The sequence below is a fragment of the Poecile atricapillus genome, chromosome 1 (assembly GCF_030490865.1).
Source record: "Poecile atricapillus isolate bPoeAtr1 chromosome 1, bPoeAtr1.hap1, whole genome shotgun sequence".
NCBI lineage: Eukaryota > Metazoa > Chordata > Aves > Passeriformes > Paridae > Poecile > Poecile atricapillus.
The window spans coordinates 115,734,951-115,762,852 of NC_081249.1; the positions used below are offsets into that span (position 1 = coordinate 115,734,951).

The 27,902-nt window shown below is 48.3% G+C and overlaps 1 protein-coding gene across 1 annotated transcript in view; it reads left to right on the plus strand.

Moving 5' to 3' along the window:
- The first annotated feature begins 387 nt into the window (after positions 1–387).
- Positions 388–27,902, plus strand: part of LOC131582114 (glutamate receptor ionotropic, kainate 1) — a 105,329-nt gene continuing 77,814 nt past the window's right edge. Inside the window, exon 1 of the mRNA XM_058844986.1 lies at positions 388–514. Within this exon, the coding sequence (XP_058700969.1) occupies positions 388–514 (127 nt within the window). The remainder of the gene's footprint in view (positions 515–27,902) is intronic.

Genomic DNA, 27,902 nt, shown 5'->3' on the forward strand with positions numbered 1-27,902 from the left:
GGCTGGAGGGCACAGAGGGAAAAGCTTCTGCAGCTCCAAGGAGGGGCTGCGGGGAGAGAGCCACGGGGGCTGGAGGAACGGTGACAGGGACAACTCTGTCCCTGTCCCTGTCCCTGTCCCTGTCCCCGAGCCCCGGGACAGCTCCTCGCGTGTGCGCGCTCGTATCCCCGTGCCCGCGGAGCCCGGAGCCGCCTGGCCCCGCCCGGGGCCGCCCCGCGGGAGGATCCTCCCGCTCCATCCCTCCCTCCATCCCTCCCTCCCTCCGTCCCTCCGTCCCTCGGGCGCGGGGGGCGCGGGCAGCGGCGGCAGCGTGGAGCCCCCGCGCCATGGGCGGGCGCGGAGCGGCTCGGAGCCGGCCCGCCCGGGGGTAGCCGGCATGAACTGAGCATGGCGAGCGGCCTCGGCCCGAGCTGGCCCCGCCGAGCGGCCCCGGGCGGCGGCGGGGGGCTCCTGCTGCTGCTGCTCTGCGCCGCGGCGGGGCTGCCCCGGAGCGCACAGCAGGTGCTGCGGATCGGTGAGTGCCGCCGGGGCGCGGCGGGGCCGGGAGGGGGCTCCGGGCATCTCCCGGGCCGCGGGGAGCTCGCAGCCGCCGCTCCCGAGCCGGGGATGCTCGGGCTTCTCGAGGATGTTTAGGGGTGCTCGGGGATGCTCGGGGATGTTCAGGGATGTTCAAGATGCTCGGGATGCTCGGGGTGCTCGGGGATGTTCTGGGATGCTCGGGATGCTCGGGGTTCTCGGGGATGTTCAGGGATGTTCTGGGATGCTCGGGATGCCCGGTGATGTTCAGGGATGTTCTGGGATGCTCGGGGTGCTCGGGGATGTTCAGGGGTGCTCGGGGATGCTCAGGGATGCTCGGGGATGTTCAGGGATGTTTGGAGTGCTCAGGGATGTTCAGGGGTGCTCGGGCATGTTCAGGATGCTCGGGGATGTTCAGGGATGTTCGGGGTGCTCAGGGATGTTCAGGGGTGCTCGGGGATGCTCAGGATGCTCGGGGTGCTCGGGGATGCTCAGGATGCTCGGGGTGCTCGGGGATGTTCTGGGATGCTCAGAGGTGCTCGGGGTGCTCAGGATGCTCAGGATGCTCGGGGTGCTCGGGGATGCTCAGGATGATCGGGGTGCTCAGGGATGCTGTGCTGCCGGAGGTCCGCGGGGTCGCTGCCCAAAGTTGGCCCCGGTGAGCGGGGCCAGGGAAGTTGGGCGCGGGGATCCCGGCCGAGCATCCCCGGAGCCTGAGGGGTGTCGGCTCCGGGCGCTCCGCGGGGCACGGTGCGAGGAGCCCCCAAAACCGAGCGGGTACCTCTGTCCCCACCGCAGGAAGGGTCCGGTGACCCTAAAATCTGTGCCGAGGGGTGCGGAGTGTGGCGGCTCGGAACGCAGGGCTGTGGTTCCGGAGGGCACCTGCGGGGGATGCGGGACGCGTTTGCCCCCGGGCACGGGCAGGTCCGCGGGGCTGTGCGGAAAACTCCTGGAAACGGGAATTTATTTCTTATAAAGTAGAAAACTCCGCACCATGGAAACAGGGCTCGGCTCGCAGGAAGCCTCTCTTCCTACAGTGGGTTTCTTGTGTCAGTCAAGTGAGACGGTGAATGCAAAGTATCGGAAGAGTTCGGGGTTAGGAGAGACTGTGGGAAAGATGTAGGCAGAACCTGGCACGCCGCTGTTTCTGTCTATCTCTCTTTCGCTTGGCAAACACTGCACATTGCGGGGGGAGGAAATAAACAAAATAAAAAAGAAAAACAAAAATAAAACCCGCAAAGAAGCTATTTATGGCGCTGGGGAGAGCATCCCGCAATTCCCAAAGGCGCTAAAGATCGATGCTTTTTGACCCGGCCAGCCTTAACCCCACGGAGCTCCCCCAGAGCGGCGCTCCCTGAAACACCACGGGAAGGTTCCCGGTGCCCGGAACATTTACAGGAAGGGAGGGCTCGGCCCTTGGAGGCGCTGGGATCTTCCCTCAGCTCCCGGCTGTCCCCGTCCGGGGTGCGCTCCCCTTTCCCAGGGGGTTCAGGTGCGCCTCGCTGTTCCCTGCTCACCCCTGCAGGGGAGCCGTGCCACAAACACGGGGGAATTCAGGGAAATCTCCCCCAGCGGAACCCGGGGAAGAAAGCCGTGTCCAAATCCTTGAAGCGCAGACACCAGCGGGATGCTCTGGAAATGCACAAAAACGCCGTCACTGCCGCCAGGACAGAAAGAGCCATAAAGCTGACAAAGTGCTCCCCTTTCAATCGCACCCGTGCAGAGGGAAATCGATGCTCCGGGTGTGTTCCGGGGCTGGCAATGCATAAAACATTGAGTGCACTCTTACTGCCGTGCTTATGCTGCCGATAAAGTAATGATGTTATAAAATATTAATCCTTCCCATCCGTTAACAGCGGCAAAGTTTCTCCGCGGAATCTGTCACTCCTGGAGGTGGCAGAGAGGAGTAATGGCAGCAACTCCTCCAAATCTCTTTGTGATAACATCATAAAATCATCCCCAAGCCTTTCTGACAGCGAAGGAAGTGCCATTAAGCCATCAGATTGCCTTCCCCGTGTTTTAGTTAATTAAGGGAAGAAAAGCGCTGCCGTATGACGGTGAGGCACTTGGATCCATACCCCGAGAGTTTAATTGCATTTGCCACTGTCAGGGAGCTTTCAGATTTATTTTTTATTAATATTTGTTTCCTGGCTTGTAATAGAAATGAATGGGTTGTCTTGCTGGTGTTTAATTAGTTGAGAAAGGACGTGTGAGTGATATGAATTCTAGTTATTCCTCAGCATCTGACAAAGAACTCCTTTTCCAGCTCTCTAAAGGGAAAATGAGGGACGGCAATGTGACAGTAAAACTGACTCATTAGGATAAAAGTAATGGATTTTGAGATAAGATAAAGTTTTAAGTTTCAATAATAAAATAAAATATTGGTGTCTTACTGGGTATTTCTTCCTCACTGCTGTTCAAAAGCTTTTCCCCTGACACACGAGCTAATGGGGCTGCCCAGGAAAATATCATCTTTATCTGCACATTACCCACCAGACTGTATTACATAAAAGTGTACTTAAAGTTCACCACCCCAATATATTTTGTTGAATTCCAAGGAATTTTCAGTTTTTACACCAAATCCTTCTTATCTATGCTACTTGTGGCACTTGTATATAATAAATGATCTCCAAGGAAGAATAGTAATGAACTGGAGCAGATGCTCAGGTGCAGAAACAGCTTCCAAAGACATCTCAGCAGCAACAGAGTAATCCATTTGTTAGTGCTGGATGCAGAACTCTCCTTCCTGGACATGCATTACAGATTCTGAATAGGTTAGAAGGGTAAAACTGAGTGATACTTTGTGAAAATTTACAGATGCTTGTCACCTGAGCTCCATTCTGGGTTAGAACAGCAAGTTATTAACAAAGCACTGGAGTTACCCAAAACAGAGAGGAAGTTGCTTGGATGAATCTTGGAATTGTCTCTGAAATTACCAGTTCCTGGAAATGAACAAATGGCCAGGTTACAGGGTTTGTAGGAATTGCTCGGGGTGAGGAGATAGAAACGAAAAAGGGTTTTCAGTATTTTGTGTGTTTCTGTAAATGGAATATTTACGTAAGGGTTCGTCTTTTGCACTGATTTACTCCTTACTCCAGCAAAATTCCCATATTCAGTGAATTGTGTTTTCCACAATCCAGGATTAGCCCCATAACATTTATCTCCAACTGAGAAATAGCAGATTTAAACCAAACACATGCAAGTCAGCCATAAATATCAATTTCTAATAACTTGAAATTTTCAATATAGATTTCAAAATCTCTGTTGGATTTCCCCAAGCAGGGCTAAAGCTGTGAGTTCTTTTCCTGTGTGAAATTGCCATTTTCCCCTCACGAGAATGATGAAGACAGGAACCTCATTAATTTCTCTGCAAATCTGCTACTGTTTGTGAACTCTTCTTGAGATTTTGTTTGTGAAGGGAATGATACTAACACACATCTGAGCTTCATCAGCGTGAAATGGCAAAAATCCTTCCTGGAAAGTCTCTTCTCATATTTGAACATCATGAAAAATGTTCATTTACAGAATTTCTTACTAGACGTCTACAAATTATTCTATTTTATGATATTATAGGAAGTGAAGCTGCATTTTTCTCACTGGATGATAAAACATTAAATAAATTCTTTTTCACTAGACTCTGAATGCTCAGAGGTTTATCAGTTCTTTGTGATACCAAATTTTCCTTATTGTACACTTAGAGAAAACTATTTTGCTGCAAATATTTCTAAAGGATTGTTACCAAAGCATCCAAAATTTGATTTTCACGCCTCTCCCTCCTTGCTGGATTTGAGAGCACTGTACAAGTGAGAGGCAGGGCAATGTTTGGCTGGCTTCAAATGGGTAATTGAGTTAAAAATCCCTAAAAAAAGGCTGGTGCAAGATGCTCTGCAGCCCCTCAGCAAGGGAACTGCTGCTGCCTCCCTTGGTGAGTGGCTGTGCTGGCGAGGGGGAAAGGGCTACTTGGGCTTTGGGGAAACTGCCAGGGGGCTCCAAAAACCAGCAGGTTGGGTCTCCCTCATCAGAACACCCTAAATACCTCCTTGGGCAGGGGGTAGGTGAGCTGGAAAGGTGCAGGATAGCCCCAAATATGCCATACTGCAGGTGAGTTTGCAGAGCCAGCCAGGGTTTAACAAAAACCGAAGCGTGCAGTGTCCTGTGCCCCCTGTCCCCAAAGGGGAGCAGCAGGGGTCCCGAGGCCAGGAAAGGCAAACTGAGCCAGGCAGGCCAGCTTTGTCCAGCTTGGACCAGAGTTGGGCTGGTTTAGGCAGGGCTGAGGGAGAGAAAAACCCCAAAAAACGCGTGATGAAGTCCAAGAGAAGCGTAGCAGTGCTGTATTTCCTGGGGGCTCGGCGGTGAGCGTGGCGAGTCCCCTCGCTGTCTCTGAGCAGCCACTGGACCATGGGATGGGAACTGGTGGGGCAATTCCTGGCTTCCCCCTCACCCACATGGGATTTTCCCCTCCAGGAGGGACATGGGAGCCTGCCTTGTGTGACCCCAGGAGCGGCTCCCAGGCTCCATGGAGTCCTGGCAGCGACAGGATCGCCCAAATTCCGCCCAGGGAGGAGAGTTTGGCGTCAGGTGCTTTGGGCAGGAGGAACCTTCCTTACAAACAGGATGAAAAGCGGTTCCCCAGAGCTTCTCTCTTGCCGAGCAGCCCGTGTGTAGTGTTCAGGTGTGGTGACCAGCTGTAACTCCCCTGAGTTCCCCACAGCACCCAACTCACGGGGCGTTTCCCTCAGCAGCTCTAAGCTCCTCCATATGGCCCTGTCCTCTCTCAACATTTTCCATTTGGGCTGGAAGTACAATCCCAATGCTGTTTTTTCATTACAGTCTGTTTGTATGTCCTGGTCAGTAATAAAGCTTAAATCCTGCTCCCCCCTCAATACTTTGAACAACTGCCTCTAATCTTCTTTTCTCAGAAAGGCTTGATTTGACCAACTAAACTATAGATTGTACTGCAGCAAAAGAAACAAATCCCATCCCAGAACTGATTACTTTTACTGCACAGCTTTGGGGCTGTGAGCAGCAAGCCCAGTCTGTCCTAGTTTGGGTTGACTTTAGATTTTAGTTTGCAGTAATGAGTTTATGATCTTCGGCAAGCTTTGCAGTGGGAGGTTATTACCCTTCCCTCTCTCTCCCTGCTGAAGGTTATAGGGTATTTTCCAGGAAATGATGAGCTCTCAAACCATGAATTTGCTTTCTCAGGACAAAATCAAAATTCCAAATTAAAACAGCTTCATTATTCCACGCTGGCATTGTTTTCACCTCAGCTACAGGAGCCAGTATCTGATAGGGCTGTTAAAGTAACTTCTTTTCTTTCCTTTTCTTTTTTTTAAATTCCTCTGACAGTGCAGAAGGTTCCTTAAATACCCTTAGAGCTTCACTAAGTTAGGGTGGCACAAAATGGCATGGGAAATGAGAATCAGTTCTATGGCCAAAGAGGCAGAATTGGTGTCAAAGGCTCAGTTTTGAGCTTCTTCTCTCAGTCCATCAGGCTTTTTGCAATCACACCTCCCAGTTGGGTTGTTTAGTTTTGGTTTTTTTTCCTGCTTTGAGCTTTCAGACTACACAAGTTTAAGAGAGGAGAGTTATAAATTCTTTTAGCACTGAGACTGTTCCCACGTCCTGCCCCCGGCTCTGCACACCCAAACCTGGCCTAGATCAAGGCAAATTCAAAAAATTATGTTTGCAGCACACAGGTTCTGGCAGGGCTCCAGGAGCAGCCCCCTCCTGGTGCCGCCAGGGTCCTGGTGGAGCCTCCCTGCACGGAAGTGACAGAGAGCAGAGACACCTCCCAAAACGCAGAGTTTGGGTGAGCAAACAGCACAAATCCTCAGGCTGGGGCACTGGAGACATCCCACTGAGAGCTTCAGCACAGCTCCTGGGCTCTGCTCTGGCTCTCAGCTGGGGCAGCACTGCTTCAGACATGGTAAAACACAGCCAGAGCCTCTCAGAGCGCTGGAAATAACACAGGCTGCTCAGTTCCACGTGCTCGGGGCACAACCAGCAGGGACAGACATTCAGCTGTGCTCTTCATCCAAGAGTTTTGGGGGAAAAAAATCTGTTTTAGAAGGATAACATCTGGCAGCTGTAAGAAAAGAAGAACTGTTTGAAGATACCAGTTTGTTATCCCCCTCCTGTGGGGAGAGGGAAGGAGCAAAGCCCTGACAGGTTGTTCTGGATTGGAGAAGTCAGGTTTAGTGTGGTTTGGCCAGACAGTGCTGAGAAGAAAAACTTCTACACCTGAAATGCTTGGATGTACAATTAGAAGGCAAATCCACGGAAATTTGGGCTTTTGGGGTCTTACAGTGCAAATTTTTCCCCCCATTTTGACATTTCCACAGACTTCTCCACTATGGCACACAGGGCCTCTGTATTTTGGACACAGCAGCAGTGTTTTGAGTTTGGAGCCCTTTCCAGAAGGGTATTGTGCACTTTGGGAACGAAGGTAAGGAAGGATTTTACTGGTCTGTAGCTCACTGGCAAACACAGAATTACCCTGACTTGTTCTCTTACATCGTGCCTGTTCCAGCACAGGGCTTCCCTCTTCTGCTCCCAGCAGGATCCAAGCAGAGGCTTTTGGAGCACCCACAGGGATGGGGGATGTGCCTCCAAATCCTGAAGTCTACACCAAAGCTGCACGTGTGCTCGTGCACTGCTCCAGCCAGGCTGGCTGGGGTGGGCTGTGGCTTTGGGAAAGGCTCAGCTCAATGCTCACAGCCCTCGGCTTTCACCTCCTGGTGAAGATCTGGAGAACTGGAAACTGGATGCACTGACATGTAAACACCCAGAGGGAAAACAACCCCAAAAACAGAGCTCTTGCTTCCCCAAAAATAACCCTTTCTGCACTCACACTCAGGAGAAAATCCAATAAAAGCAAATCCGTTTTAGAACTCCTTGCTGTGGCACAAGGAGCTTTCTCCTGAGCGTCCTGGGTCACAGCCATTCTCACAAAGGTTGTGGATGAGGGAAGGGGAAAGGGAGGAATTTCAGGAGTAACAGTCACTTCATTTTCCAGGAACTGCCAATGAATCCAAATTTCCCTGGCACAGCTCCAGGGGATTAATGGGAGCCGTGTGAGCCAGGATCAGGCAGAGCTGTGCCTATCAGCAGTCAGAGCAGACTCAAAACTTCCTTTGACCGTGCCACTGTCACACAGGAGCCTGGTTGGGAGTTAGGTCAGGTTTGGAGCTGTCCTACACTTTTCCAGGGACTGAAAACGCTGGGGCTGGGCACTTGAGATGCCCCGTGAATAACCTGAGCAGTGGGTCACAGCTCAGCTGGTCACAGGGAATAACGCAGCAAAAACCACCAAGAGCTGTTAAGCAAACCACAAATAAGCCACATCAGAATTCCTCCCTGAAATTTGGAGAAGGAATTACAATTTCTGACTGAAATATTTTTGTTTTCCTTTGGTTTTGGTTGCTTTTCTTCATCTTAGAATTCAGAAAGAGAATAGGAAATGCCTTTAAAATCAAAGAGATGATCCTTCCCAGCCTGTTGGAATGGGAGAGGAATGAGTAAATACAGGGCACAAGAAGGACGTGGAGTCACTGCTGGGCTGTTTTCACTCAGAATTGTTCAGACGTGTTTGGTGTGATAAACTGGGTTTGTGCCAAGCAGCTCCAAGCCTGTGTGAGTGCAGGGAGTGTTTGGGCTCCTGGGTGTCAGTGCAAGGGCAGCAGTCGGACTGGATGCTCCCCATGGAGCCCTTCCAGCTCAGCATGTTCTGTGATTCCCAGCAAAATGGCCTCACAGGGTGCTGAACCCCCCAGTTATTTGCCTGAACTTGCAAATATCAAATGCAAAATGCCACAGCAAAAGGCTGCAGTAAAGGAGGCAGGAATCTGGTGGAATTGGTGCACAGCTGGGTGACAGAAGCGGGATTTTGGAGTTGCTCAGTCAACATTAGTGTGGTGTTTCTCCATCCTCTGGGCTTTCACTTTTTAATCTTACGTGTTTATAGAAAAGGTTTGAATCCAGTTCTCTGTCCCCATGTGGAACACAGCCAGAAATGTCCTCTGAGCTTCCCAGCCTGTCCCTGCTGCCCCTTCCCTCCTCAGCTGCCCTGTCACCTGCTCCATGCCTGAGCTGCGCCCCTGCCACCGAGGCCACTTCCAGAGTTCTGGAAAAATGATGTCTTTCTTCTCGCTATCTCTGATCCAACAACTTGTACACAAAAAGCTTTTTATTCTTCCGGCGCCACTTCCTTTCAGCTGTGCCAAACCACCCCAAAACCTTATCAGTGGGGCACTGCAGCTGCAGTTTAATGTGAGCTCCCTCTTCCCTGACTGTGACTATCTCAGAAAGTTCCAAATTGTTTACTTATCTGCCAGAAACACACACCGAGGGGAGTTCAGGCTCTGCTGCCCAAGGTGCATTTTAAATCACAGGGAGAACTGCTTCAGATATTTCACATTACATCTCCCAGCTTTATCTGCTGCTGTAAATGATGAGGCTGCTCCATTGAGCTGAATGAAGATTAAATTTTTGAGCAGTGTTTTCTGAAGAATGGAGATTTTTCTCTCTGAAATGAAGAGCCTGTCGTGCCCCAGCGTGGCTGGCTCTCACTTTGCTGCCCAAGCCTTTCCTTCCCCATCAGGCACAGGCAGCTCCCAGGGGCTGAGCCTGTCCTGACATTAAAGGCATCTGCAGATGGAGTGAGGGTGGGATGTGCCCTGCACAGCAAGTGCTCTGGGGAGCTGCAATCCCTCTGCTGACATGCAGACATCCCAGCTGCTGTGAGGGAGAGGTAGCTAGGGAAATGTACCCTGTGCTATGTGCAGCCCTTCCCTTTACACACCCCAGGGACGTGGATTTTTAAATAAACCATTTTTAAATAAACCATTGCTTGCAGCAGCTCCCACCCAGGCTGAATTCCTGCCTCCAGCCCTGTCCTCTGAGCTCTCCAGCATGGGGAGATCCCAGCCTGGCTTTGCTTGCTTTGTGCCTGACACACACCCCTGGGAGAGAGCTGAGTGGGTGCCTCCTTTAAAAATACACAGCATCAATGGGATCCAGTGTGGGAACAGTTTTGTTGCCTCTTTTGGAGCTGAATTTAGTGCCTGGTCTCCCATAGGTGCCCACAAAAGCCAAAGAACGCAGCAGCCCCCAGTGCTGCTGGCTGGAAACTGCAGCACAATGCTGAGCTGGGCACGTCCTGGTGCTCAGAGGGTGAGAAGGGCTCCCCATGGCCACATCTGGGCTCCCCATGGCCATTTCTGGGCTCCCCATGGCCACTTCTGGGCTCTCCATGGCCATTTCTGGGCTCCCCATGGCCACATCTGGGCTCCCCATGGCCACATCTGAGCTCCCCACTCCCACCCAGCCCAGATCCCTCTGCAGAGCTGCCCCAACCCTGGGGCCCAGCACAGGGAGCACCTGGAGCTGCTGGAGCCAGCCCAGAGGGGACACCAGGATGGGCAGAGGGATGGAGCAGCTCTGCTGGCAAGGTTGGGATTGCTCAGCCTGGACACAGGCCTTTGGGGTGACCTCACTGTGGCCTTGCAATGCCTGAAGGGAGCCTGCAGGAAAGATGGAGAGAGACTTTGGAAAAGAGCCTGGAGTGCCAGGACACAGGGAACAGCTTCCCACTGCCAGAGGGCAGGGCTAGATGGGATATTGGGAATTGTTCCCTGTGGGAGTGGTGAGACCCTGGCATGAATGGAATTTCCCCAGAAGCTGTGGCTGTCCCTGGATCCCTGGCAGGGTCCAAGGCCAGGTTGGACAGGGCTTGGAGCAGCCTGGCACAGTGGAAGTGTCCCTGCCATGGCAGGGGATGGGATGGGATGGGATGGGATGGGATGGGATGGGATGGGATGGGATGGGATGGGATGGGATGGGATGGGATGGGATGGGATGGGATGGGCTTTAAGGTCCCTTCCAGCCCAGCCCACTCTGGCATTCCCTGATCGTCTGTGTGCTCCTCAGCAGCTCCACAGGGGGGGCACAGGACCATTTTCTCTCGTGCTTCCCTTCTCTCAGGAGCAGGGAGTTGGGGAGCAGCAGCAATGAAGAGGAGGCAGAGGTGGCCCCTGGCACAGCTGGCACAGCTGGCACAGCTGCATGCAGAGTTCCCAGTGGCTCCAGGGCCCCTTGTCCTGGCTGTCCATCGGGAGGGCTCCGGGCAGCGGCAGGGTGGGCTCAGCTGGGTGAGCTGGGGCAGAGCAGAGGGGAAATGCTGTGCACTGATGGGGTGGCTGCAGGTTCCCTGATTACCTGTGTGGGAATCAGGCTGCTCCACAGACAGGAGCTCACCCGGTTTTCCAGGGTGTACTGAAATACCTTGCACGGCAAGATAACGAGGAAGAACAATTCTCTCCTTCCCTCCTCAGCCTTTAATTCCCCCCGCTCGGTGTGACAGCTGCTGCTTTAGGATGACTCGTGTGCTAATCGATTTCTACAGGTCCTTGAGCGAACATGAGGAGATCCCACCTTTCCCACTCTGCCCAGAGAGGATTTCAGGGAGCTGCTGCAGGAATCTCTGCAGGACTGAGCAGGAAGGGGTGGCAGAGAGGAGCTGCCCCGGGCCCCCCATCACCTCTGTGCTGCTCAGGCAGGGGAGGTGTGAAGCTTAGCCCGGGGAAAGGTGGTGCTTTAATTTGTTTTGTTTCTCGCTACCCAAACCTATTTCCATTGGAAAAAAATTAAATTAGTGTTGCCCCAGCTGAGCCTGCTTTGCCCATGGCAGTAGCCATTGAACCATCTCTCTGTCTTAATCCTGACCCAGCTTTTCCATCCAGGTTTTGTCCTTGTGTCCTGGCGAGGAGAGGCAGTGAAAGAGCCCTTGGGAGGCCGTCACCCCTCCACAATTAGGAACAATTGAGAGCTGCTCTTTCCCTGGCATGTTTATTGGAGTTGATGACTTTCAGCAAGTCCCTAATAAGAAGAGTGTGAAGCTTTCATCTGGGGCTGAGCTGCTCTGTGGTACCGGAGCATCTGCACAGTGAGAACTGGGGGGTTCAAAGTATTTAAATAAGGTAATTTAGGAGATGCGGAGCAAACTTTGCTGGGGAGCTTTAATTAATGCTAAAATTCCAGACTTTTATGTCTGCACTCATCTGTTTGCAACACCAAGAGTGTATTTTATGGCAGTTCTTACAAGGAGGCTCAATCCCCACTAAGGAAAGATGTGCCAACGAGCTCATGCCTCATATTTAAAATCACTTTTAACTGTGGCAGTGCTAAAGAAAGGGGGCACAGGCTTTAAAAGAGCCAAAACTTGGTCCTTGTCCCATGGGAGTCACCTTGTTAAAAACCTCATTGGCCACAGGCAGAGCTCAATGAATTCACATCCAGCTTCTCCAGGAAACTTCAGTGATGGGAGCTTTAAATTCAGCAAATTTAACTGCAAAACTTCTTTCAAATCCAAGCCCTCGCTCTTATCTGTGAGTGCTTAGAGAAAATCTGTGAGAAAATTGGGTACAAAATCATCTCTTCTGGCTCCCTGCCCTTTGTCTTAAGTGGCAGAACACTTTTTCTCCAAAAAAAAAAAAAAAAGAACAAATGACCCAAAGACTCCTTTAGCTCTGCCTGTGCCAGAGTCAATGGAGCTGCAGCAGTTTATAGTGATGAGGTTCTGGCAAGTGCATTATTCTGGCAGAAGAGAACAGTTGGGCAATTTACTGCAGCTCATCCAAACTGCAAATGAAGGTTCTGTATTCCCTCAGTTTGAGGAAATCAGCAGGAAAAGACCTCCTCCTATTTTTTTATCTCCAGCCACTGATTTTGCCAAGGTTTCCCACTTCTGCAAAGGTTTCCTTCTCTCTGCCCTGCCTTTCTTACCACAGCAGAGGCAGGGAAAGGACACCAAAATTCCCTGGCTTGTAGGAAGAACCAGTGCTGTTGGGTGTGAGTTATTCCAGCTAGGATGGAATGAAGAAGCTGGAATGTCTTTTAGCCACAGTCTCTAGAAATAACGTTGTTGTTGATGATGATTATTGTTATTGTTATTATTATTGCTATTATTATTATTATTATTATTATTATTATTATTATTATTATTATTATTATTATTATTATTATTATTATTATTATTATTATTATTATTATTATTATTATTATTATTATTATTATTTCCCATGCCAGGGCAGTCAGCAGTAAAAGCACAAACCTTTCTTTAGATAGAAGAAAGGTATTATTAGGAAAGATTGTGTCCCTGCTCAGTGCAGCTCAGCACAGAGCTGCCGGTTCTGTACACAAATATATCAAACAGGGTCAAGCATGACACAGTTCTGGTGTCATGCTGAATTCGTGCTGGAGCTAATATTGTTACAGCCCCGTTGTGGCTGACATAAACCTGTCACTTCTTCAGGAGGGTGATTCATGAGAGACATGGGAGAATCAATGGAGATAAAAATAGGGAATGCAGTAACAGCATCCATCTCTTCACCATTTCGCTCGTATTACACTGAGTAACCTGATTAAAAGGGTCATATTTAAACATCATCTGGCACAACTGCTCAGAGAAGTGAGAGTGGGAGAGGAGGAGCCCAAAGTGGGGAGCCTCGGAGGTGGGGAATCCATCAGCCTGCACAGGGCAGCAGCAGCAGAGGAGGAAAGGGGGCAGTGGGCAGCCCCCACTATTCCCAAAGCCTGGACTTAGCTGAAGAACTGCTGGCACATCCCTGCTTGGACAGAGCCAAAGTGAAATAAAAAAGGCTCAGAGAGGTGTGCTACAAAGTAGAAAATCCCCTTTGTATTCATGCCTAGTGAATATTCAAAGAAAACAAAACTCTCCAGAATCAATCTCTAAATGTGCACGGATAATTTTCCCTAGAAAATCTGTCTGGAAAAGGCACTTAAAGTGTTTGGATTAACCTTGCGCATGAATTAACTTGTCCTAGAACAGCCAAAAGGCCGGTTTTCCCATTCTGCACTCTCTGAAGATGTAGAATCAGAACCAAAGTTGCACATGAAGCTTGTGCTTTTGCTGAAGATTAGGTGTGTGGGGATCCTCCTTCCTGCAGGGTTAAGGTGTGGTGCTGCTTCCATCTGAGTCATGCAGAACTACAGCAACACCCCCTTCCTTCCCTGCTGCCTGGGAAGAGCTTGGACAGCAACTCCTGGAGCATCAGGAGCTCAGCTCTCTTCATTAGAGGCAAACCTGTCCCAGGATCTGAGCACGGGCAGCTCAGGCGTGCACTGGTGCTGGTTATTCCCAAAGTGGGATCTGAATCCTCCCTAGAGCTCAGTTTGCACCCATCTGCTGGGGATGATGAGCACGAAATAGAAGAGAGAATTTCCCTCTCCCCTTCTGGAGGTGCTGTTTTTTCTGGGATTCAGGATGGGAGTCCTGCAGTAGCTCTGAACTGCAGGCTTGAGATCTCCTGTCATCATGGGCTCAAGCACCGGCACACAAAGGGGATAAAGAGAAGGAGATAGAAGGTAAAAAGTCTCAGATAAGAGGGAATTGGCAGGTTGATGATAATCTTAAATACGTGGGACTGTGTTTGTGCCTGGTTTCCAGTGGAACTCCAGTGCTTTCCAGCACACAGCACGCTTAACAGATTAAAAGGTGTGGGATTTAGTGCCAGAACTGTCAGGAAATTCTCAAACACTCTTCTCTTATCCTGGCACAATTTGCTGTGCCCCAAACTTGAGAGAACACTGCAGTGGGAACTCATGGAGATGTGCTCTGAAAACCTCCAAGGCAGAAACCAGGAGGATTTCTCCGTTTCCCTTTCCGGGATACCTTGGAACTCAAAGGCGTTCAGCGTTTCTTGCCAGGGTGAAGAAAAGCTGTGGCCCAACTCTGAGGAAAACAGAGAGTTTCCTGCCTTTGGAAGGATTAGAACTGAGGTGAGTGGCAGTGCCAGACAGGGCAGCTCCTGTCACTTACAGTCGCCTTGCAGGGCTTCACTGCCTTGCGGCAGCTGGAACAGACGGCTTGCTGCAGATGACAGGATCTTTACAAGGGGCAATCGTGATGGCATCAGTGTTTATCCTCTGCAGCAGGTGGATAAATCACAGCAAATGGGCATCCCCTCTGAGCTGGAACCTGCTGGGCTATTTCTGGGTTATTTCTGCTCAGCCACAAATATTTCTCTGGCCTGTGGTGGAAGTGCCAGGTGCATCCCATGCGATGCCAGAAACTCCTGCCCCGAGCACACACCTGGGACAGAGGCGCTGCAGACTCAGATGCTCAGTCAAAGGTGGCTTGTGCAGTTCTCGAGAGGCCTGCCACGTTCCTGGGAGCCAGAGGTGATTTGCAGGGTGTCAGGGTGAGTGAACACGGGTTTCATGGGGGCTCCTCTCTTATGAGGTCCTGGGGGGAGGCTGAGGTCACACACCCTGGCCAAGGGGCTGCAAGTGGGCCCCAGGGCACAGACCAGATTCACTGTTGGCTCAGAAACAGAAGGTTAATTTTACCCAGGTAAATACTGAAATGCAGTTTTACCTCCACGCTCAGGCAGTTTGTTTTCAGAGAATATGCACTTCCCAGAAATGGTTACATAAATCAGAGGCATTACAATATGAGCATCCTCCAGAGCTTTTTCATTTCAGTTTTCAATGTCAAACAAGTGTTCAGTGTTAGAGGTTTGAAAGGATGAAATTAGAAAACCTGTAATGGAGTATTGTGGAAAGATATCCCTCAAGAAAGCTCATTCTCAGCTCCTCACCCTCTGGTGTTTTACCCATTACCAAGGAGCGTGAATTCTGCATTTAATCTTATCTGATGTAATCGGAGCTGTTCTCACTCTCCCCGAGCTTCCTCCTTTCCTGAATCCCCTGAACCCTCAGCTCTCAGGATCACCTTGCAGCCACACATTCCCCGAGTTAATTATCCCTTGTATCAAACTGCATTTTCTTTTATCCCTTTCAAATTCGGTGCTTTCCCATTTCTCCAAGCATCTGCCTGTATCCACACAAATGAAAAGGATCAGCTGGAGAGGATAATCTTCTGCCTGCATCCCTCTTGCTATTTTATGTATCTGCATCCCATTTTCTCTGCTTTGTTCCATCTGTTGGCTGTTCCATCCCCAAAGGCTGGGAGGCTCCGTTCCCCTCATTATTAATTCGGACCCCAATTTTAGTTGTGGTTAAACCTCTCTGCTGAGAGGGAAGGAAAGAACCAGCTAAGAGAACAGAGGGGGGTTGCTTTTCCTTCTGGAGTCATCCTAATGGGAATTTTTTGGTCCTGAAGGGGGATTCCAAGGTTAAACAACAGCAGCAGGAATTTCACAACTTGGGGTGTGCATCTGTGCTTTTGGTTGTGCTCTCTCTCCTCCCTTTGCCAGAAAAGGATGTCCTGAGAGGAGCAGCATCTCCTGATCTCCCAAAAAAGTCACCCTTCCCAGAGTTTCCAGAGTGAGGTGAAGTCTCTCCTTGGCTTTGTAGATTTTTGGCCACAGCCCTTGAAGGTCACCCACCAAGGTAAAAGAAGTGCTCATTTTCCATGTGTGAATCAGGACATCAGGAATGACACCAGGCTTTGCAGCCCACACAGAATTCCTTCCCTCTTCTCCAAGTGGGCTGTCCCACCTGCCAGGCAAGGTTTCCCTCAAAAACAACCCCCTGCCTTTCATTCAACACTCTGTTTTCTGGAGCTCTCTGCATTTTCCTGATCTGAAGGGGTTTGGTCACTCTGTGAGAAAGAAAAGTGGGACTCTGGCTCTCTGTGTTTGTCCTCAGATAGTGCTGTAATGGGTATTTATGCACCTACATAAAAAAGATGCAGGGACTTTGTGGTTGTCCAGTCCTATCCAGCTATATGAATATTTACCAATGCCATTGCTTTTAATTCCCATGCAGGAATTCTGACAACTGCAGAGCTGCTGAGAATCCATTTTTTTACATAAAAAGAAGAGCAGTTCTTTAAATCCTGAAAGCCACATCAGGAAGCGATTCTTGGATTTGTTGTTGTGGGGTTTTTTGGGGAAGAGGGATAATAGCAGGAGGAATTTATATGGAAAGATTCCTGACAGTCGATTATGTACCTAGTCCCAAAGGATTAGGTGTTTGAAACTGCATTTTACAGCCCCAGTGAGGGGCGAGCGCTCCTTTCTTTCCTGACAAGAGAACTGGAATGGTGAATCAGGGAATGAGTGATGGGGGTTCCTTTTTCCCCAGGGTGGGAGGACAGCATAGCAAAGAGCAAATTCCCTGAGGAATGCACACACACACACACACTGGGGACATCCACTGCTGTGTGCCAAAGAATCGCAGAATTATTCAGTTTGGGAAAGGTCTCTGAAAGAATCAGGTTCAACCCCTAACCCAGCACTGCCCAGCCCACCACTAAACCATGGGTGGTAAAATCACCTTTACTTCCCTGCCTTTCACTTCCCTGAAAAACCTGGCTTTTCTGCCCTCTGAGAAGCAGGAAATATTCCATGTTTCTCTGTGCCTGTTCCCAGAGGGCTGTAAGGACGCAGTTGCTTGGATGAGCACACTCAGACCAAAGGAGGTGTCAGTAAATCACTGCAGGATAGCCCAGGCTGTGAGAAGGGAACACTTCCCTGGCTCCACTCCAATCCCTGTTTTTATTCCCCCACTTGGGACGCTGATAAAGATGCTTAATATCTGTTGGAGAAGCCCTAACAGGTTGTCTGCTGAGCAAGGGGCTGGCCAGGCACACACTCCTCAAAGAAGCAAATGTGAAATGCAATTCAAACCTGCAGTGAAATCCAACAGCGTCCAGTTTCTATCCCTTCATGGTGTAAAGATTGCAAATCAATGGAAATGGAGATTCCTGTGTCACTGGGTGGCCTTGACCCACGTCAGCACAGGGTAGTTAGAGACAAAACACTGGGGAGTTGCTTCATTTCTACCTATTGGAAACAGGAATAACCCTGTACTGGAAATAGAAATAGCCCTTTATTGGAAACAGAAATAACCCTGTGCTGGAAATAGAAACAACCCTGTACTGTTTCTTTACTGGAAACAGAAATAACCCTTCACTGCGCAGACCCATTTGTCCAATAGCTCATTCTGATTTCTCAGAAGTTTCTGTCTCCCTTAGGAGGAGGTACATGAGGGCTGAAAGAGACAGAAGCCTCTGTGTATTTTCATTTTTGATTCCCAGGCTCAAGGACAGTGAGCCAGGGAGCAGGTTCCTCACCCAATCCAGCTTTCTTTCCCTTAGGGTAAATTTAGGAGATTTCTGGTGCCCTGTTTGGGATTTAGCCCCACATCAGGGCAGTTGCAGTGGGGTGGATTCTTGAGCTTCCCAACAATTTCTCTGGCAGGCTGTTCCTACAGGGAGCCCTTAGAGAAAGGAGAACACAAATCAGGCTGTTTGCCTTCATTCATGCCCCTGGCTCATGGGGCTTTCAGAGGTGTTCAGGTTCAGGGCATCCTAAAAAATTCCTCCCTTGCCCTTTTATTTTTTCCCTTGTCACAGTATAAGATGCTGGTTGGGACACTTTGTTCTTCTTTGCTTTATGTATTTCCTAAAATAAGCTCAGAAAGAAGCTGGGAACCTTCCCCTGTTGAAAATCCAGCACAATGTGAACGCAGGGGTGGTTTTTCCCTAGGAAGCTGACCCAGGAAGCCGTTTGCTGTTCCCTGTGCTTCAGCCACACAGAAACTGAAAAAATGGAAGTTTTATTCATGCCTAGAAGATTAAACCCCTATTTATATATCTCAATCCTATGAGCTATGAAGATCTCTCTTTTTTTTTTTTTTTTCTTCCTCTAAGCTTTGTTTTTACTGTTTTGTGGGTTTTCTTGAGTCACTCAGGTTTGGGAAATGTGCTGGAGTTGTTTGTTGTACAAAGGAGAGCATTGTGGGGAAACTCTGAGAGGAGAAGCTTCAGACAGAAGCTGGCCACAAGTGCTTTTGCAATGTGCAGACACATTATCCTCCTCCCCCAAGCCTGTCTACAAAGAGAGGAAAAAATAATGGTTAAATAAACAAATAAAAATCCAAGCAGGCAATTAAACATTTAATGAGCCTCTAGAGAATATCCATCCTTCTCCTGAACCCTGCACTGGGTGGCTTAGCACTGTCTGGCCTGATGTAGTTTTAAGCACTGAAATGTCACTTTTTAAATTTAAATTTTAGTGGATTTTCAAAAATAAATGATTGCGGAGCAGGTCACTTGGTGACTGCGCTCCCTGCCCAAGGGACTGGAGTGAGGAGGGAGGGAATCCCAACCCAAGGCCTGCCCATGTCCCACTTTCAGCTCTGTTTTTGAGAAGTTCCTTCAGGAGCCACAGATTTGTGCCAGGATTATGAGAACAGTGGGACATGGTGCTTTTCCTGAAAAATGGCACCTGTCAATATCCATCAATAAGCTGGGATTCTCCCAGCTGCCTCCAGCCTAAATGTGGTTACAATTCCCTCTCCTGGTTTATTCCTTCTTGTGTGTATGCTAAGAGATGAACATAAGTCTGCTGTCCTCACATTTAAACACTTATTTTGTTATAAATAAGTATATTCTGCTGTGGGGGTGTTCATCTGCTAAAAGCCCAGTTCGTTATGTTTGATTAATGCCTGAATAAATCATCAATTTGATGGTTTGTTTTCAATTTAAATCAATGCCTCCTATTTTCTGATTCCTTAGTCCAAGAGAATCGAAGGATAAATTGCAGATTGATCTGATGGGGATAACTTTGATCCGATGAGGCATTTCCTAGAGGCTGGATCAGCACAAAGGAAGTCTGGGGAGGGAAAAAAGAAGCCACTTTGACAGGACACATTTGTCAAGATCAATGGTGTGCAGCCCTGGTGGAAAACTGGTAGCTGCAGGTTGTCTGGGTGGAATTGTAGTGATTTTTCCTACTGCTCTCCTAAGAAATATGAACAGTGCCACCAGTACCTGTCCAAGCTGAGAGTTGCTTTAAGTGGTAAATAAAACTTAATTCTCTGAAGAGGTTTTTGTTGTAAGCATGGATTTCACTCAATAGCTTGAACACTGAAAAATTGCTTCAAATTGCATTTTGTGCTGTGATTCCGGTCCAGATATTTCTAAGCAGATATGGTGCTCAAGCAAAAATTAAGTTGTTTGCTCTTTCCTGTTTTTTTTTAGTTTTCCTTGTTGCCTTGTGGATACACACAGTGGCTTTTTCAGAAGGGATGCAGCTTCTTTTCAGACATGCAGCAAATTGGGCACTTCTCTCCAAGCAAACCCTGGGGTGGACTCGGCAGGGGGAAGAAAAATCAGCCTCTGGCACAAGAATGTTTTTTTTTTTCTCTTTTTGGGTGTGCTGAAAGCCAGAGGAGAGGGATCCTGCTCACACAGTGGCTTTGCAGAGCTGTTCACATTTGGAAGAGATAAATTGTGTGCTCACAGATATCCTGGATCCTGCAGGGATCCAAGATGCTCCTGAGGTTTCTCTGCCACTCCTTGGAGAGGTGGGAAGAGTGAGTCCCTTGGAAGTGTTGTCTAAGCAAAGCAATGGAGCAATATGCTGGAATATTTTCAATTTTAATCATTTTGAGGAAGAATTTTTTCACGGAAAAGCTGCCCAGGGAGGTTTGGCGGTGTCCAAGGAAGGTCTGGAGGTGACACTCAGTGCTCTGGGCTGGGGACAAGGTGGGCATTGGGCACAGCTGGGACTTTATCTTGGAGACCCATAGAATAACTTCGGCCACATCTTCCTGGCGTTTCCTTTTCCTCAGGCACGAATTCTTGTAAAACTGGCAGCTTTCTTACCCAGGCACAGGGTAATGGCATTGTTGACATAGCCTAGGATGTATCTCTTTCCAAAGGGACCATCTATTTTAAGGGATTAATTTTCACTTGGGATAGTTAGTATCATTTTAGTGTTATTTCATGGCACCCACTTGCCTTTCAGAACTTTGTAGACCTTTTTTGACCTCTGTAGCACCATCGTCTGGGTGAGAATTCGATATGCTGCTTAGAGCACCAATTATTATCTCTTCCCAGCTTCTCTTGTTTGCCCCTTCCTGGCTTTTGTTCCCCCACCTTGCCCATCATGGCACTCACTACACTGGCTCTCCTTTGCTGTTGGATCCATGGTTTTGGGATGGTTTTCCTGCTTTGGGTGGATTTCACCTCCTCTCATATAACCCCTGGCACGCATCTGCTCTGCTCTGCTCATCTTGCTGCCTCCCAAGGGCCACTAAGCAAAGCCCTGAGCACTGCCCTGAGTGCTCAAGGTGACAAATGTCCTTTCCCTGCTAGAGAGGCTTCCTGCCTTGCCCTGTCCCAGTTGTGCCTGTCCCCTGTGCCAGGGCCCCACAGAGGAACAGAGCTGGGGACAAGCACAAGGCTCACCAGGCTCTTGCCCTTCTGATGGTGGAGCAAAGCATTTCTCCAAGGAGATTTCCTATCGTGCAGCAGAAAACATCTTTTAGTAGGAACTACCTTTCATTTTGTAGTCATCAGTTTGGAGCTGGTGAACAGCTGGGAAGAAAACCTGAATCCAGAAAATAATTATATGGATGAATATCTAACATGAGAAAGATCCCTTCTGAGAAATCAGGCTTTTCTTCAGCACTGCTGTGCATGCTTGCAAAGACACGAAAATCAGTGTGTTAATGTGCCTGAAGACACATAAAGCATCTCTTTGTTTTCTTCCCAGAGGTGTAACATCATTAATTCAGGGGAAATTTGTGCAGACAACGCTGCCAGGGATGCCCAGGGTGGGATTGCTGGGGTGTCTGTGCAGGGCCAGGGTTGGACTGGGTGATCCTTGTGGGTGCTCAGGAGATTCTGTGATTTTATGGTCATCCAGAGCCAGGCTGGGACCTGAGGACAGTGCTGCACCTCATTGGAAAAACCCAGCATGGAACAGCTGTGAGCAGCTCGACCTGAAGTGCAAATGTGATCCTTTAGGAGGTGTCACTCACTTTTTACATGGTGCAAATTATCCTGGAGTATTTTGCCAGGATTTCTGCCTTGGGAGAGCACAGGAGAGTACTTTGGGCACCAGCAGTCCACAGAGACCAGAGTCTACAGCAGAAATATAAATTCTCAGGGAACCCCCTCCCTAAATCTTGGGAGGAAAATGAAAACAGTGATCCAAAGATTATATTTCTCCCATGTTCCTCTGAGCTGATTTTATTCTTCTTTCTGAGGAACATGACAAAAAAATGAATGAGCCCCAAATTCAATCTCTTCCTTATGTTCTTATCACAGACATCTTGATATGTTGTATTTTTTCTCATCATGTGTTTACTGTAAAACAGGGAAGTTGAAAAGTACGCGCTCTGTCTCTACCAAAAACTCTTAGGACCCCCCAAAAATACAAATTTAACCCCAAAAATAGATTATTTGCTCATGCGGCAAGATAAGGAATTTCTTTGTGTTGATAAATCCATGATTTTGCATCCTACTTAATAAAAGGACAAAATAAAAATCAGTTTGCAAATGATTAGAATTCATTAAAATGTAATTATTTGTGAACTACCCTGAACTGATGTTCCTGATGAGCTGAGCTAATCCTGTGCTGCTTCCAACCTGAACAGAATCAAAATGTAAAAGTCAAGGCTCAGGGAATGAATGCTTGGGGAGTTTGGGGTATAAATAACATAACATAACATAACACAACGCAACGCAACGCAACGTAACGTAACGTAACATAACATAAAACTATGAAGCATTTCCTGGGAGTTACAGGCCAAGCCAAAAAGCCTCAAAAATATTTAGGCCTCATAACTTTGCCAGTTTTTGAACATTTAGAAATGTTCCAATGCTTTGGAAGGCTGTATGTAAAGAAAACACTACTCTGGAAGGCTGTATGTACAGAAAACACAGCTCTGGAAGGCTGTGTATTCAGAAAACACAGCTCTGGAAGGCTGTGTGTACAGAAACCACTGCTCTGGAAGGCTGTGTGTACAGAAACCACTGCTCTGGAAAGCTGTGTGTACAGAAACCACTGCTCTGGAAGGCTGTGTGTACAGAAACCACTGCTCTGGAAGGTTGTGTGTTCAGAATTCCCCACGTTTCCCCACTCCTGCCAGACCATATGCACGCAGACAATTTGCGTCAGGCCCCGGTTCCAACTTGTGAATTCCTGCTTAAACAGGGAATATTTTGATAAAAGCAGAAAGCTCTCTGATGGCGTTTCACGCCCCATTAGGAGCTCGAGAAGCAGTCACTAATCAGGTTACCCCAGTGGGCACTTGCTCAGGTTCTGTCTCCTCGCTGTGCCGGGCTCCCCGGGCCTGCCCGGCCTGAGGCTCGGGGAGAGGCCAATTCGCCCAGTGCGTGCAGCCCTGGCACCGAGAGCTCTGCTGATGTGGCAGTGAAGTGCTGCTGCATAACCCAGCCTGGAAGCTCTCTGCAGAGCTCCCTGAACACTATTCTGTGCTGGAGAGGTCCTCGTGATGGGGAAATTCGTCTGCATCAGCTCCTTGTGGCTCTGCTTGGGTGGCAGGCTCAGCGCTTGGGAGGGAAGTGCCACCCACAGGCACTGCTGGAGGGCAGAGGAAGGACAACGGAGTTCTGGGCTCTGTTTCTGGGAACTTCGAGCCTCAAAAGCTCAAAGGGACTCCCCAGTGGTGGAGGGTGTCTGCTCTAGCTCGAAACCCCACTTCCAGCCAAGATCCAAGTGCCTTTGGTACAGTAGCCCCAGGCTTGGGCATGGACCACCTCTCCAGGAGACTTGAGCCAGTGCTTAAGCACCTTCGCTTCCTAAGGTCATGTCCAACAACTTCCCATAAAGTCCTAAATGCCCTTTTCAGCCCCCACCTGCTGGCTCCCCGAACTCCTGGAATCCCAGGGGTGCCACAGTGGGGACGTGCAGTGGCTGAGACTGCAGCAAAGCAGAGCCAGGGGCTGAAGTTCTGTCCCCTGAGCATGTTTGTGCTATAAAATTATATAGGGCCCAGAGAGCGTCAGCAAGGTTAAATCAACCTCTGCACTGCCAGCTCGTGGGGCTGTGCCTGTCTGCACCTCAGCAGGGATCTGCAAGGAGGGAAAGAGACTATTTACAAGGACCTGGAGGAACAGAACAAGGGGAATGGCTTCAACGTGACAGAGGGAGGGGTTAGATGGGATATTGGGAAGGAATTCCTGCCTGTGAGGATGGAAAAGCCCTGGCACAGGTGCCCAGAGCAGCTGTGGCTGCTCCTGGATCCCTGGCAGTGTCCAAGGCCAGACTGGACAGGGCTTGGAGCAGCCTGGGACAGTGGGAGGTGTCCCTGCCATGGCAGGGGTGGCTCTGGGTGGGCTTTAAGGTCCCTTCCACCCAAAACATTCTATGGCTCCATGATCTCCCAGAGTCACTGTGTGCTGGCATAATGTCTGGACCCAAAGCTGCAATGGGAGGTTTTGACCCAAAAGATGCAGCTGAATGTTCTTAGTGAGTCTCTTTGAGTTTGAAACTCCATTTTATCTATGGGATGGTTTTAAGCATTCTGGATGAATGCTCTTGTGTACCGTGCTCAGTGATTCCTTGCTATTCCAGGACCATCATAACAAGGTTTATTATGTTCTTACCCAGCGTGTTGTGACATTATTGCAAAATTATTGTTTTGTTTCTCCTAAACTCGAGATTTTTTTGTAAGGCTGATAATAATAAAAGACATACAGGCTGATGAACTATCCACCATGTCAGACTGCAGCACAGCAGAGTCTGAAATAGCTGAGAGAGTAAAACAGAAAAATACCTCAATTTATGAGCGAAACACTAACACACACCAAACTTTTGCCATGCTATTCCTCATCTGATTTTTAGTTTTGTCTTCACAAGCAGACAAGATTTATGCTTCTCAGATGATAAATCTTAACTAGATTAAAGGGATATTCAGCACAGGACTTTGGAAAGCATAAATTGTGGGTTTTGTGCAGACCAGGCTTAGAGAAAAGCACTGCTCCTCGGTCTGGTAAGAAATGCATTTCCAAATGAATAAATAATCACTGCTGGTGCACAGGTAGATAATAGCTAACTTCTTGTATGACGTGTCAGGTAGGATAATTTGGCATTGAATTGCTGCTGCTGGCCGTGGGCAGTGAGTGTTTTTTACTACGTAATTCATGGCAGCTTTGCAACTCCAGCTCCTGGAGTGGCTGTCATTTGCTTCGATTTACAGTGGGTAGCTGAAGGCAGGGCAAGAAATGTGCGCTGCTGTCTGCTTCCCACCTGAGGAAAGCTTTATCTCACCTGAGGCTGCAGGCAGGAGGAGCAGGAGTGGTGGAACAGCAGGGAGAGACTCCAGGGCTGGACTGCTCTGGTTCTGATAGGGGTGGGTGCAGCCACATCTCAGCCTCTGCCGAGGGAAATTCCCCACCTGGCATCCCAGTTCTGGGGCAGGAGCCCTCATTGCTGTGGGGTTTGTGTGAGCAGGAACTGTCAGCTTGTAGTTTGAGGATGGATACTCTCAAACCCTGAAATCTTCCCTGCTGGGGAGAGGATTTAAGTGTGCATCACCTGCCTTCCACCTCTGCAGTTAAATTCCCATGGACATGAGGAGCGTGGGTAGGTAAGAGCTACTTGAAGAAATTTCTAGGTATAGGTGGGACTATTAATTTTCTGGCAAATGTATCCATCTTCCAAAAGGAACCAGGTGAGGTTTAACATCCCTTTCCATGAAAAAAATCCCTCCTGATATCCAAAAACATAATTTATGCAAATCCACTTCCCTTCCTAGTCATCTGCCATATGCTCCACATCCTCCGTGGATCCCTCTGTGCTTCCCTGTGTGCAGAAGTAACAGGAATCCTCACTCTGTGCTGCAGAATTGGGAAGACAATTTAGCTTTGATTAATTCTAGCTGCCAGTGATTGCAGAACATGCATGGGGACAGCTGCCCTCTAATCTCTGTTCACTCCCAAAGTTCCCAGCACGGAAATACTAATCATTATCTCCCCAATTGCACAGGATAAAATGCAGGCTCACTGATTATGGGGGAAATAACTTTATCAGTTGCAATTGGGAAGGTAATGCTTAGTGTTATTACACTGGAATGAAAAAGTGCTTTTCTGTGCAGACATCCTTGAGGATTGTAAGAGAACGAGGCCAGGAAACCCACAAGTTTTTTCTTCCATTCATCCTCTCCTCTTCCAGCCTGCTTGGTGTCACAGAACACTGGGGATGGGGGGTATCTTTGATCACTTGATACCCGTGGAAAAAAATGGTCAGGCTTTTAGGTGCCCCATCCCTCTCACATGATATTTGAGTGTGGCCATCTCTGCTCTCCCTCTGTGCACATCCCTTCTCTAAGTCTGAGCCATCAGGTACCCTGCCAATGGGCTTCTTTTCTTACTAAAGATTACTGCAGGTCATTTCAACAATGAAAGTGTCATTAACTCTCTGAGGGTGCAAACAGATTCACAGTAAAGGTGTGATGAAGTCATGGCACGGATCCACACTTACTGTGCCCCCCAAGTCTGTGTCAGGTTTTTATTGAAGCAGCCTTTTCCTGTCCCAAGCTCTCTGCGCCTTCTGAGGCTCCAGGGGGTTTCTCTCCTATCACTCATCATCGTTGTAAGCAGCCAAATTCTGCCCTCAGGTTCCTCTGAGCAGCCCTGGTGCCTTCCAAGTGCATCCAGGGATGTACAGCCTCCCTGGGATTGAGGGAATCTGCAAAGGTTTCTCCAAAGGCAGGGTCTGGGAGGAATGGCCTGGTAGAATATTGCATTTATTGCAGAATATCCTCCTGCTGCTGCTGCTGCTGCTGCTGCTGCTGCTGCTGAGCAGGATCACCCAGCCGTGCTGGCTGAACTTCTGAGGGGGGACAAAAAACTCAGAAGGAAAATATCAGCTGAAGTAGGACCCAGTAATTGCAAAGCTTTGATGTGTTTTTACAGCCCATTTGAAACTGATTTTCTTCATAACACTTCCCCTAAGTTGAGGTTTGGTAAAATAAGGAGTTCCTGGAGCTGCTGGTGATTTACATTTGCATGGCATCTTTTCTAAGTCTCTGTTAAAGAAGGCATTTTGAAGTGCCCCAAATGGGTCGGGCACCTGATTAAGAGACACAGAAGTGCTAAGCAAAAGTAAACACCAGAAATCACATGTCACAGAGGAAAATGAAGGATATATTAAAGGCAGCTTAACATTTAATAAGAGTTTTAATTACTTTTTCTTCCACTATGTCAACATTACCAGAGGAAATCCAAAGCCTCACCTCCTGGTGTGTCCTTTTCAAAAAAAGAGCTGCAGAGAATAATTTTTCTCCTCTGTGGGGATGGAGTACAGATCAAGTTCAGTAAAACTTGTCTCTGATCAGACTGCAATAATTTCTCCAAATGGCTCTATAAATTAAAATATTTGCTCTGTGTTGAGAACCAAGGGAAGACAGATTGTAGCTCATTCACTGGGAAAGGTCAGCAGACCCAAATGAAAATGCAAAAACATCAATTGTTTCCATTCACTAATCACATATAATTGGTCTGGCTCACCTGAACTAGAACACATTTGTTATTATAATGCATAATTAAAGTTCTTTTCATTTTGCTGCTTTCCAGATGCAATTATCTTTCTTTTAACAAATGCAGAGACAGAAACTTCTTGTAAAACTGAAGATACATTTGACAAATTAGGATAATTAAGAAAATGTCCCTAAAAGAGGAAAAACTTTCTAAGTAGGAACGTTGTCAGTTCCCAGTATTTATTGTCTGTCCTTTGTGGCTTCCATCGACAGAAGAAATTCTGATTTATGGGCAGGATGGAAGCAGGGCTGAAACGTGAACATCTTTGTTTTGCTCTTCACTTTCCCATCTTCTCATGCTTTCATTTTACTCTTGGAAAAAGAGATTTTTCCCTCTTCTTTCCCCTACTCCTGGAACACAGAGTGTCACCCAGCTCTGCTGGGCTCTCCCTGTGCCACCCCTGGTTCCCAGTGCCCCAGCTGGGCAGTGGCCAGGACATCGGGGCTGCACAAAATGGGCTCAGGTGGAAGGTGAGGTGACCCCTTTGGGGAACCAGAAGGGAACAAATCCAGACAGATTGCTCCTCTGAAGAGAGATCAGACATTGGGACAGAAGGTTTTGCCGTCAGGCTTTTAGGGTTGCTCAGCATGGGCTGGGCCTGAACCCCTGAATCAGAGGCTCCTGACCCCAATCAAACATTCCGAGGTTTCTGCTCCTCTGCCCAAGAAAATCCCAGCCAGCTGTTCCCTGCCATCTCATATTTGCAATATCAACACAACAGGTTCACTTAAATCTCACATTCTGAACAGATCTTGCCTCATTCTGGTGCATAATTTTACCTTTTTCTGGTGCAGAATTACTTCCTGTTACTTAAAGCTGATTTTAAATAATGATGTTAAAGTCAGTGATGGGTTAGAGACTTATTAGTATCTTCCGGGATCTAAGATTAAAGATTATAATATTAAGAAAATGCATGCAGTCATTAATGTAATTTTGAAGCGTAAAGCCTGTCTAATCTAATTTACTATATTACAGTATGAGCTATAATTTTGACTAATTAAATGTCTCTAATCTTTTTGCTAGCTTAAGCTTCGATTAACCAATATTTACTTAATTAGGATAAGATTAAACAACCCTGTTCCCAAGAAAAATCTTTGAG